General features: G+C 38.7%; 2 protein-coding genes across 4 annotated transcripts; one reads left to right on the plus strand and one right to left on the minus strand.

Annotated features, from left to right (window-relative positions):
- On the plus strand, positions 1-1,956 carry LOC116209859 (NEP1-interacting protein 1). The gene is made up of 5 exons (XM_031543589.1): positions 1-373; positions 741-919; positions 1,015-1,098; positions 1,231-1,398; positions 1,596-1,956. The coding sequence occupies exons 1-5, from the start codon at positions 220-222 to the stop codon at positions 1,716-1,718; spliced, it is 708 nt and encodes a 235-aa protein (XP_031399449.1). The 5' UTR covers positions 1-219; the 3' UTR covers positions 1,719-1,956.
- A 6,689-nt stretch (positions 1,957-8,645) lies between these two features.
- On the minus strand, positions 8,646-13,384 carry LOC116210866 (probable protein phosphatase 2C 60). Of its 3 annotated transcripts, none has more exons than XM_031544977.1 (6): positions 13,180-13,384; positions 12,950-13,038; positions 12,053-12,493; positions 11,162-11,529; positions 10,234-10,470; positions 8,646-9,286 (listed from the first exon to the last, which is right to left on the minus strand). In XM_031544977.1, exons 3-6 carry the CDS (start codon positions 12,378-12,380, stop codon positions 9,008-9,010), a joined length of 1,212 nt encoding a protein of 403 aa, XP_031400837.1. In that variant the 5' UTR covers positions 12,381-12,493; positions 12,950-13,038; positions 13,180-13,384; the 3' UTR covers positions 8,646-9,007. The 3 variants fall into 3 exon arrangements, with proteins under 3 accessions (XP_031400837.1, XP_031400838.1, XP_031400835.1); XM_031544978.1 differs by having other exon boundaries at positions 12,053-12,523; XM_031544975.1 differs by having other exon boundaries at positions 12,950-13,384.

A 13,384-nucleotide genomic window follows, 5' to 3' on the forward strand; every position in this document is an offset into this window, starting at 1 on the left:
CCTTCGATCCGACCAGGCAGTTGAACCCCGCCATTTCGCCCATCTCCCTCCCCCGACATTAATTTAATCAATTTCTTCGTCTCCTTCTTCTTCTTCTTCTTCTTCATCGATTTCCCAAAAAAAAAAAAGAAAAAAAAAGCCCATCTTTACATATTCATTGAGCTGGTCCTTAAATAATTTTCTTCTTCTTCTGCTTCGTGTCCTGGGGGACAAACAAGAATGGAGTTCCTCGCCTACCCACCTCGTTTCTCAGTGCCCGTAACGTCTACAGTCGGCGATCTCTTCGAAAGGGTCAAGGAAATGTGCCGTTTTGCGGTCTCTGCTGTTCTTGGAAACGTCTTCTCTGCAATCTTCACCTTCTTCTTCGCACTAGGTTTGTTCATCTGCCTTAATTTCCCTATGCAATCAGGGAACTTGTATGATCTCCCCTGCTATTTCTCCTCGTTTGATTGATGGAACAGCTTGTAGGGGCAGAGACAAAATCTGGGTTTAAGCTAGAAATATATCGTGTTTCTCGTTTATGCTGCTTTGGTCTTCCATTGATGTTGTTACTTGTGTTTTCGGGAATCGAGATTTCAAAATGGAAAAGAACCAAGCTTTGGTCTTCCGTTGATGTTGTAAGTTGTGCATTTCGGGAATCGAGATTCCGATAAGGAGCTCTTATATCGTGAACTGATGTTACTATCTTTGTATCAAATCAGTTCGAGTTATGTTCCTTGCTCATTTGTATCGTTTTGCAGTCGGGACGTTGTTAGGAGCCATGACTGGAGCTCTTATAGGGCAAGAAACGGAGAGCGGGTTCATTAGAGGAGCTGCGGTTGGTGCGATATCTGGGGCGGTCTTCTCTATCGAGGTCTTCGAGTCTTCTCTCATTCTTTGGCAGTCGGACGAATCGGGACTCAGATGCCTTCTCTACTTGGTATGTTATTTAGCTTTGTAGCTCTCTTGGATCTTTCTTGCTGAAGGATTGAACTTCCAGATTGCCCGGCTAATACGTTACTCGACAAATTGCAGATTGATGTCATTTCCAGCCTCTTAAGTGGGAGACTTGTCCGTGAACGGATTGGTCCTGCGATGCTAAGTGCAGTCCAGAGTCAGGTATTTCCTTATGCAAGGAATTGTTTGTAGGATTCTATAGATAATTACAATATCGATAGGCTCCTCTGAACTTGTTTGATTTTCTTGTCACTGACAGAAAATTCACCTTTTCTTTTCGTTTCATTAAATTAGATCGGTGCTGTTGAGTCGAGCTTTGAGGAAGTTCAGAACATCTTCGACACGGGTGGGTCAAAAGGGTTGCCTGGAGATTCGGTTGAGAAGATCCCAACCATGAAAATCACCGCCAGCAACAACATCGATGCCTCGGGAGAGAGAGCCTCTTGCTCCGTATGCCTTCAGGTTGCGACTGACTGTTCCTTGTCTTTTGTTTTCTGTATCGCTCATTTTTTTTCCTCATGATAAAATAGGAAAATGAAAAAGCTCTCATTCTTCAGAATCACACAATTTTTCAATATACCATTCTGATGAAATACATCCGAGATTTTCGATTAATTCAACACTCTTGATGTTAATTCGTTGAGTCTTGTTTAATTCAGGATTTCCAGCTCGGGGAGACGGTCAGAAGCTTGCCCCAGTGCCATCACATGTTTCACCTGCCCTGCATAGATAAGTGGCTCCTAAAACACGGATCCTGCCCACTGTGCAGGAGGGATCTGTGAATCATGATCAATGTCTCTGTAAATTTACATGGTGGAAACAGGTTCTTTTTCCTTATTTAATCATCCATACCTTTTAGAGATATAAATTTATGTTCATAGTGATTGATTGTAGTTTTATGTTCTGTCACACGATCTCTAGGCCATAGTTTTTAGTTAGTCCTGCCTTTTCTACGAGCTCCTGACAGTTTATGTACAAAAATTTTGGTTCACAAGTGAGCTCTCTTGCCGTTTCTCTTTATGTTCTGTCCTTTTCTCATGCCATCTCCTGAAGGCTTGGTAAGATTATCTATTAAAGATAGATACCTGGTAATTCGTACTCCTTGAATTAATTCATTCCGACTTGGAACTTCGACTCGCTTATACACTCAAATGTAGGATCTTCAGTGATATTGTTTAAGTTCTTTGATGATGGAAAGTCGGTTGGTTTGAGTCATCCTTTGCTGTTGCCCTATCATCTGGTGCAGAGGCCTAAATTGTTCGTTACCGATGTTATCAATTCTAGAGGGTGAAGTTAGATATTTGTCACAGGCAGTGGTAGTAAATGACGTTCGATCTCCGAGATCTGTACTTTCGACTCTTCCGTATATTTGTGGAGGGTTTTGGTAGTAGTGATTGGAAGAACAAGAGCATATGATAGGTAGGAAGTAGGAATTGGAAGACCGTGGTTTTGGTGAGGTTTAGGTGGGAGATTCGACTGTCTCACGACAAATATATTCTTCTTCAACGAAATTTGACATGAAGCAACGTGATCAAGCCATCACTTTCTGATTCTTTTCTAAGCTGTTCGATGAACAATAACCCGGGTCGTAGCCATTAACTGGATGTACATCGCACTGGGGCTCGGGTTCAGAGTCCCTCTGTCATATCCTGGGGTTGGAGGATCTCACTTCCGATCCCTCGGGTTCCCCGTAAGTCGTTGGCGATATTTAACTTGCTGGGACCTATTCGAGTTGAAATCAAGACCATACTCAAGATCAGGAAGCGGGCAAGGGGCTGGTCGAAGAGATAAATGTGGGATGGGGGCCCTTTGAGTACATTTAATCTCTATGGTGTCCCCTGTAATTAAAACCTTGTCAGTGATCAGTACCCCTTTACTGCACCTATTGGCATTGGATCGAAAGATAGCCAATTTAGAGAAATTCTCTCAATTCAATCAATCTATTAAGCTACATAGCTTGCGAAATTCAGACATTCGGGGTGAAATACGGAGTTTTGTATGTTCTTCTATTGTTATCCTGATTCATCTATATAAACGCGACAAAACGGGTTAGTCCAACTGATGCTTTCAGATTACCAACATTCAGGTTTGGTTCTTAACGTGCTTGTGCGTGACGAACAAGTGCATGAGAAATCAAAGCCGGAATAGCCAGAATAAGAAAATGCGACGACCCGGATAGGATTCGGAGCGAGAATCCGGGCGGATAGAATTAGTTGGGGGTGGATGCTTCTGGAAATTGAAGTTGTGAGGCCTAAAAGGAGTTTTTGATCAATCAATTTGGTTTTGGCAGGCAGTCAGCTGTTTGTGGGATAAAGCAGAAGTCATGTGAGTTTCTTCACATGCCCTCTTGATCTTTATTGACTCCATATTAATGACTTCTTTTTTGGTTATGGGCAGCTTTCTTCAGGCCAAGGCAACTTGGCCCCTGTAGTTCTAAAGCAATCTCGAATTGCCCCCTCAAGTCTCGAGATTCACCCTCAAGTCTCAGAGACCATCTCACGTTGTCCACGATCACCACCAAGTGGTTTTCTCGATAGAAAGAGAAATTGATGCACACGTTTGAGAATCGATTCAACGATCTGAAGTGAAAATTTACAAATTTAGATAAACTAAAAGATATACGTTATTCAATTCCAGCAAGATTCAGAAATTTGATACTTATGATTGAATCGTTCCCTGAATGCCATTGCTTACAAAGTTGAGTAGCATCATCAGGCGAAGTCTTTCCATCAAATTGTCGGTACTTAGCAAATTAACACAGTTTGACAAACTTTAGGGAGCATTTTTTGAGATAAATAAAATTACAAGGGGAAATTTGAGATCTCTCTCAAACTACAAGGGTCGAAGTGAAATTAATTCTTTCTTGACGGTAGACCATTTATTGTGAGAATGACAAGGCAACAGCGATCTCCCTTATCTTTTTTACTTTTAGAGAAAAGCAAGTAAAAGCAGAAAGAAATTTTTTGGTCCGAAGTAGCTATCACAACTTTCCTTTTGTTTTTTTTTGTTTTTTTTTTGTTTTTTTTTTCGTTTTGCCCAATGGAGAATTTTCTGATATCACAAAAATGGAATTTACACATTTTTGCAGTAAGTTTTATTGCCTATCCTCGAAATTTATGGAAGAGGATTGAGGTGATCACATATGTCATTCTCATTTTGTTTTCACAATAATTTCATGGTTTTCTTCGGTCAGAAAACAAGTCATCTGGCTCTTGGCGATTGGAAGGAGTCAAGCAGACCATTTATTTTAACTAGAAGCTCAAAATTGCTAGTTGATCCTCAAGCATCGCACGGTAATTTCTCTGTTAATTTTCGTATGATGAAATAGATAATTAACACATATGACATAGAAATGAATATTAATAGAAAGAAAATATAGGTTTGAAACTATATATTTGATCACACGGACATAATTAACACTATAAATTGTGAGCGGGATACCGTGCATGAGTTAGTTTTTCTAAGAAAATTTATAGTGAGCAAAAAATGAGTATTTGTGCTTATTTATACGGCATTCGACATATTGAACTTGAAAAAAATCACATATTTTAAGTTTTTTTCAATTATCGAGAAATTTTTGAATTCTAATAGATAAATATATTAGTACATATACATATATGGACAAATAACCAAAATATGTCGAATATGACGTGTATATACAAAATATTGTAAAAGTTCATCGAATTAGAATTGAAAGATGATAAGTTGGGTTACCTGGAATTAAGAGATTTATACTTTGGGTTATGTGTAGCATCATCCTTCCCTTCTCTGACTTTTATTATAACTAATTCTTCACGCGTGCTATAAATCCGCGGTTGATGCTCCTTCGACACAGTTTGCGACAGATAACCTTCGATCAAAGCCTTTTGAGTAATCGTTTCATCTCTCTGGATCGTTAGATTAGTATTGACACAACCCTCATCCCTCCGAGAGGGGGACCAAGGGACTGCCAATCCTTTAATTTGCATATGCCCTTCTAAACATTTGAAATTTCCTCTACTATCCGAATTTATTTCTTTTTTCTTTTTTATAGATGATAAAGATATATTAATTATTACATAGTCCCCCAGAGAATCGGTGGGATTTCAGGTCACACGAAAACGTTAATATATATAAGAGACGCGACCAAAGCATTCAATGACAATTCGTAAGACACATGAACCATAATCTCCAAACTTAGGTTGCATGCAGATTTTTTCTTTTTAAAATATCTAATAAAAATAATTGCGTGTTTATACATATATATATATATATATATACACATCCCATACATGGCCATCCAAAGATCACTTATATTTATATATTTAATTTAAATAAATAAATAATATAGTGTAATATAACATAACATAATATAATATAATAGGGTATTTCATGAATGTGAGGTGTTGATACGATCTTTATGAAATTATAGCCATTAATTTTTTTTTCCTATAGAAGTTTTTGGGAACCATTTATAGTTTTTTTTTCTAACTTTGAGTAACTTAATTTGCAAATGTTCTTTTCGGCAATAACATATTTCACTATTATTTTATAACTATCATCTTTATTATCTTTAGAAACAATTCTGCGCAGTGACTTGATCACAATATTGATAAAAAGATATTATCTAAAAAAAGATATTATTTGACATCTTTTAAACTAGGTTAAAACTCGCACATTCTTTGAATAAATTAATGGATAATTTTTTTATTTTTTTTAGCAATAGTGATGTGACGAAAATTTGTGAAGAAATATTATTTTTGTCAAAGATATATTAATTACTAAGTTATAATCCTAGACAGTGATTTTCTTACTTTCTTCGTAGAAGACTATGATAGTCAGCCTGCATGACAATAAATTTTCATAAACTCGACTTGCGTTGGGAAGAGACATCTACAATATGTACAGTGATTGTAAATTCATTTGAGGAAATTAAGATGTCAATAGAATTATGATAAGAGCTAGTAATAGTAGAAATTTACTATTATGAAATAATTAGTATTAAGAAATATGAAAAATATAATATATATGTGTGGAAGATAGGATATCAAGGAAATATGAATAATATTATACATTTGTAGAAGATACGAAATCAAGGAGTTGCATTGACTTAAAAGAGAAATTTATATAAAAGAGAGTGTAATGCAATGACACAATTTCTCGCCTGGTAATCATGAGATTCCATATTCGATACTCATGGTGGGATTATCCGTATCTATTTATTTGCTATTAGGATTACTATTTCATTGTATTTGCTATTCGATTTTGATAAAATTTATACAATACTTTATAAATCATTATGAAAATTATCTATACGAAATTATATAAGTTACTCTAAAAACGATATCATTGGAGTGTATTCTCCTCTCCACTTCTATAAATATCAGCACCTTGACTTCTTTTATGTCATGTTAATCATAGTATCTTGACCAAAGGGGGGCAGTCGCACGTAGAGCGTAAGTATTTTGCAGAACTGTCATGACTGTGCATTAAGTTGATAGATATTCTTAAGTCGAAAACTTGAATAGTCTCATACCTTGATGAATTCAACAACAAATCACAAATCACCAACTGCTCTAAATAGTTCAAACCATAAAAGTGATGAAAAAAACATGTCAACAGAATATTAAAACACGACTATAATCCTTTTATCTTCATCATGTATACTGCATTTTATTCATAAATCAAACCCTTTTCTCTAGCGGTGCTCTAAATTATTAGAACATAATCTATGTTTTCGAGCTATTAAATATAATCATTGTGAAAGAGCTAAATGGTGTTAATTAATTAACTTGTTCTGCGGTACAATTAATTAGGTGCCTTAACTTGTGATCCGGATTATAATTTCCCTCTTGGTGATGAAGCTTATTTCCCATCTTCTCACCGGCCGACCTCGACCTCTATTATTCTGAGGTCAAATCTCTAGTATTTACTATTTAGAGCTTGGCTCGACTTAATATTGCTCTTGCAGCCTGCGCCAAAAATAGTGCTTTACTCCCCAGCTATCCTCCGGTGCACCGAAATATAAATGGAGTTTTCTGAAAAAAAAATAAAAGAAAAACTTCTATTAGAAGGAAGACCTTCCTAGTGGGTGATGAGATATATACAGGGCTAAAGAAAGAGTTAATAAGGATCTTTCGTGATCAAATGCTGCATAATCTCGACTTATCAATATCCTTGGTATATAAACCAAAACAAAACGCAAGAAAAGTTCATATTATCAAATATGATTCCTAAGTTTATGCAGGTACCTTTTTTTTACCTTATACATTTTCTAAGTTCAATGTATACTTTTTAATGCGTCAGCTGGTACCTGAAAAGTCGAAGGGATTCCAACTAATCCATACTCGAGAGCAACATCGATTGATTAAGAGGTAAAACTTTCATAATTGAAATTTTTTTATATTTACCAGACTCGAAATCGAGATCTCACTTAAAAAAAAAAAAAAGGTGTCCAATCACCTAAACCAATTCAGATTGATCGAGTGAAAATAAGTCTAATTTAGCGCTGTTGGTATCGATAATTTTGAAAGCAAAACAGATGATCTTGTTGCCCAAAAAGGGCCAGTGTTTTTTGTATTATTATTTAATTTACAAACCCAGATTACTATATGTACTAGTAATACCATCATATTTAATTAGATTATGAGCTTAGAAATTGTTTTCAGTTTTCTGTTCTGGTCAAATCCCATATAGTGAAATGCATGTTTTTTTTCCCCGGTTACAAAGGTCAAAACATAGTAAAGGTCAAAACATAGTAAAACGAAAGAGAAATCTTAAATAACTAATAAAGGGTACGGCTAATCTCATTAGGTATTAAACATGCAATCTCTATGTCAACAAATGAGGGTGGGCGCTACTGCGCTACACCCTTTTTAAATAATAATACGTGTTTTTTTTCACCCTTTTCTTTTTCGTCTTTCGGTAAAACATTGTTTTTCTTTTTTGCATATTTTATTTATGTCCGAATCTATAAAAAGGGAATGTTTTCGAAAGTTTAAAAATTAGAATTAGCTAAGCCCTGTGTCTTTTTGGGGAAGTAGTAAAAAAACTGTTTTGGAATAATATTCGTTACGGACAACGTAATTCATAAATTACCACATATATAGTTCATTATAACATGCTTAGTATTCGCAGAAACTGGTCCATGTCGTTATTTTTTATTTTTAAATAAATTTCGTTAAGACCACGAGATATCATCGATCTCACAATGGTTCAGTCCAATCCACTGGCATAGCCTATCTGCTTGCCCAAACTGATATAAGCGAGCTCAATCCACCAGAAGTAAGAAACAGTGAAACACCGAGCAACTGGTAGGAGACAGGCTCGTGACCGAGGCCTCATTCAGCTTTGGTTACAGCAATCAAGGCTCGTTCAGGACCAGCCACTGGTCCACAGTCTGATTGACCATCGTCGAGACATCGTTTATAGCTTCGGGTGTTGGGTCTACAGTTCCATGGCTGATTGGGCTGTGACCATTACGGGCAAAAGCCCCTGAAACAATCATATAATCAGTGGATGGACGAGAGATACAAAGCTCCCGTCCATCCTCACTGTAGTTCAGACCGAACCAAGGTGGTCGAAATCCTAAAGAACTGTTTGATTTTCTTCTGGCCCCCGAACAAATTAAACAAGGTAAGGAAACAGAGGCCACAATCTCTTGTAGAGTTATCCATAAAGGGTCCAACAGAGGACAATACACATACAATCTCATATCGAAACTCGATTGCTGCTAAAAGCTCAGGGAATATAAGCAATTTGATACTCGAGAATTATAGCATCACATAATTTACATATTGGAAAAATCCACAACTTAAAAGAGGAAGAAAAAATGAGTGAGAACAGAGTCGAAGAAAGAAAAACGAATTCTTGCACCGAAGAAAAGAATCCGTCGATCTCAGCTATAAAAATCACTTTTACTCCCTCAGCGATTCTTTCCTTCTCCTTTTCTTTTCTCACGTACTTGGCAGAAACCAGAATACATCGTGTCTTGAAAAGAGTCCACATGTTACATTGTACAGCCAAAGAATCTAAAAACATTACCTTTGCGATAATCCTGATCCCGATCCTCCCCGCCGGGCCTGCCTTAATGTTAGGTGGTGGGAGTGCTACTGACATCTACAGGGGCCGAGAACGGGGTCAGGGTTTTTGATGGGAGGCTGATCCCTCCCCCTCTCAGGGACACCGTGGGGCCCCTCGCCGAGCTTGCCCGGCTCACGAGATTTGAGTCGAGGAACACGACTACGACTGTGATGTCGTCGTGGAAGTGCCTGCGGACCCCACGGTCGATCTTCTTCAGGTCCGAGTACCTCATCTCTCTCTTCTTTGCTGCCTCCTGAAGTGCCACCTTCACGAGTCTACGAGCTATTCCCTAAACCAACAAAAATGAAACGGACAAAAAGAAATGTTAGGCACCAGATAAATCTTTCTCGCCAATCTCTTTGCTGAAATTGGTGCTAAATGAAAATTCATATCTTGATATTTTCTGGCAAAGACAGGACTTTTCAGTTACTCGGGGCACATAAATAAATCTCAAAACCTATTATCATCATAAAAAGAGCATACACGGACTTGTCTAGATCTGTTAATTCATGAGAGAGTCCAAACCCCCATTTAAATTCAATTCAGATTAAAAATATAAGAGAGCAATTAAAAAACATAAAATACTTGATGACTGTCCAGGGCCAGGTCCAGTTCACCAGAAGACCAATCAACTCAGATCTACTTTGCTGGTGAATGGACTGGCTCGTTTCACTACTCATCCATCTGGCAAAACCAACAATTACTGAGGCAAGTACAGCCTTGGCCTAGAAAGTCTAACCTCTTGATGTACTAATTAGTGGACACAAACAAAGCATTTGCCAAACAAAATTGGAAAATTAGCACCCTGGTTTCAAATCTTTGGATTCATGGGAAGCTAACATTCTATCAGATAGGCATATGAGAATTTCTGTACATGAGAAATGAATAGTCAAAGGCTCATTAGTCGAACTTGAACCTAGTGATAAAAGTACTTCAACCGGCTAGGATAAGAAAAGCTCCATCTCATGACCAAATAATTAAAAGAGTCCACAACACTGAAGTCCCAATACCTGAAGGTTGTGGGATCCACAACTATCAGATGTCAAGATTAACCAGGCGTTAGAAAAAGGTTTTTCATTATCGGTTAGGCGAGAATCTTCCCAACTAATGACTATGCCAAAGAGGGGGAAGGAAGGTTCAGAGCGAATTGTGTAGATCTCTATGTTGGACTTGGCATAGAAACATTGCTTCAAAACACAATAAACTATAGTAAAATCAAATAAAATAAATTCTTACATTACGAGGATGGTTCTGAACTATATCAACCGCCTCCTGATTGCTTAGGTGCTCCCACAGTCCGTCTGATGCAAATATGAGGAATTGATCGTGAGGCTGAAGCTCGTGCATAGAGATTGACGGATCTGAGCTCAAGATTGGCCTCCTGAAAGGTTCACGAAGCCTGAATTTGGCATACAAAGGCTCCCTGTTGTATTCAGCCTTTTTCAAGTACACATCACCAATAGATCTAGACACCTGCAAGAAACAAGTCCAGTTTATAAATCAGAAAGAATGAGATACCTTCATGACCGTTAGGAGCTGATAAAAAAAGATTTATGATCTTTGGTAAATCACTCATGATGCAATAAAATGAATCACCATCTACAAATTTAGTTTACATAGTTTTACAATGAAAACTGACTATGATACAATTAAAAGATATCATCATTGCACCCCTCAATCACATCCTATGACACCATCTTCGGCAACTCATTACATGTGACTTCAGGAAATAAGGGTAAACATCGCTGTTACCCCATGGCAAATGCAACTTTACAGCTTTAGGAGATGAAGGGGAACAATAGTAAAAAACAACAATCTGTTTCTTTAAATGTCCCATATTTGGGTCTATTTGGTTTGGATAAATTCTCCAGCTTCCCAGTTTCCCTTCCTGGAAAATACTTAAACTAAGCAAGAAACGTAACTAGAAGAAGAGTTGAATTATAAGGTGTTCTTTCTAGTTTACTGATTTTCCAATGAGAAGATAGCAAACTAGAATATATTTCTTGGTCTCCAAAGCCGGACAGTAGATTTTGTTTCTAGACCATGGCACATCTTTTCTCTCTAAACCAGAAACAATATGCTCACATAACAGACCAAAACATGTCTGTAATAGCGGAATACTAGTTTCTGACATTTGCACAAAATTCAATGATGGAGCACTTACCTGTATGAGGCCCTTAACACGCCATACATTATGCTTCAGCACTACAATCTGAGAATCATCAGGATGCAGAGAATGCATCTCCTGTCGGACCGACTCGATGCTCACATTGTGCTCCGACGACAGCTGTACGGCGAGGACATCCCCAGTCGCCCTAATAGTCCTCCCCAGAACAGCTCGGGAATCACCCAGGTTGGCCACATAGAGCGTCCCACCACAAATCACCCCGACGAGGCAGCAGGATCCAACAGCTGCAATCTGAGGCTTCATGAGCCACTGCTTTGTGACAACAGAGAAGAACCCCTCCTCTGTCGCCTGGTAGGCCTTCTTTATAACATCTATAGACATCCCCTGTTCCTCAGTTGCAAATCCTGAAAAATAGGAGACAGTACAACTAAATTATCTCGACTCAATTTCTTGGGCCTGTTCGGCGATGGAGACCTGTCACTAGTTTTTGTTTTCCTTTTCTTAAACGTTAAGGGAATAAAGTGGTAAGTGTCAAATCGCATTTCTGAATATGTGCTTTTTAAATGAAAGCACAAGTAATTTATTTTGTTTGGTTTGATGAAAAGAGGAAAAACCAAAAGGGACTCAAAACACAGATTTCACACGATACACTGAAAATTGTAGCTGTTCTCCTAAACCAAACAGAGCTCGTTTCAAATGAAAACCTCACTGCTGCTCGAGCTTAAAGATACTATGCACTAACATCAATACGTAATCACCTAAAATATGAGCTTGATTCCTCATCACTGAATGCTGACATGCCCATATGACAGCAGCCGCAGGAAAAGGGGGTTCAATTCATATCACATCACAAGGCACATATTACTAGACATACAAATGAATAGCAATACTTCAGCTGAAATCTAAAACACAGAAGAAGTTGCTTACTCTTTAGATTCTGGAACAGGTTATCGTTGATGTACCGGGATGTCTCTGGGCCACCATGTCCATCATATACGCCAATGAATGTGCCATAGGGACCAGAATCAAGGAAGCTCAGTGGCCCTGACTCTATCTGACTCTGATCCTCAAGCAAGTTATTGGCTTGAACCACGGCCATTGAGAAGTCACCAATAACGTGCTGCCCAGTGTCCTTGTACCAGAGCAGCCCATCTTGCCGAGCCCCACCGCCACCGGAGTCCGAGCCCGAGTGGACGTAACGGTCTGAGGAAGGGTTCCAACAGGCCCGAAAGAAGTTTATCAGCCTCGATAACATCCCTCATCTCACCTAAGTGAGCCTCCAAATCCTTCTCGACATCCGCCACCCGGATGCAGAACCAATGACCACTCTAATACTTCTCGATTCGTCCCAAAATCTCCAGTCCCTCCCTGGAATTATTATTATACAACCAGAAACCCCTACATGAGAGTTGAGTCAAATCAAAGCAATGGGGTAAGCTTAGTCAATCTCTCCACATGGTTGAACGATCGAGAACTAGCATCCGACCGCGAGGATTGAGTTTATAAGCACACGAATTGCGAATTGTGATCACTGCTGCTATTGGTCAAATAGGGAAAAGGGCCCAATTAACTTTACAGGGCATGCCCTGGAAATGAACAAAAGAAGGAAAAAAAAGAAGCCAACATGGGGGATTCGGCAGCCGTCAAATCTGATTCTCCACATTCACAACCCGAGAATCGAAGGACCCCTTGAGCTCAAATGACAAGACAAACAAGAGGAAGGAACATGATTGCCCGAACAACATCAATCAACCACCGGTTCCAAAAACATAACACTTACGGGCAAGGAAGGAAAGGGGAAGAAGAAGAAGAAGAAGAACTTACAGTGAAAATTAGGTCTATGGGGGAAGGGGTGGGAGAAGTTTCTTTCTGGTCAGGACCTGAGCCACACACCAGATGAAAACGATGGAGATCTGAAAGAAACAGAACAGGGCATGTGGGTTTGAGAGGGGTTAGATCCGTAGATCCATCAAATCATTCAAAAAGACAGCAAAGTTGGGGGATTTCAGTGGTTTTTATTCATTTGCCTCTGCCCCCCGAACCCAATAGACAACCTCTCCTCTCCCTCCAAGATTTCAACTTTTGCCCTCTGCTCCTGAGAAGAAAGATTAGAAGACGAAGATAGATGAATGAGTTCTCTCAATCAGTGCGATTGAACCAACAACTGATACACTCCCTCCCTCTCTCTCTCTCTCTCTCTCTCGTTTCTCTCTCTACTTCTTGCTTTCTCTCTCTTCCTCTGTGTCTGTCTTCGGTCTT

This window comes from Punica granatum, chromosome 6 (assembly GCF_007655135.1).
Source record: "Punica granatum isolate Tunisia-2019 chromosome 6, ASM765513v2, whole genome shotgun sequence".
Lineage (NCBI taxonomy): Eukaryota > Viridiplantae > Streptophyta > Magnoliopsida > Myrtales > Lythraceae > Punica > Punica granatum.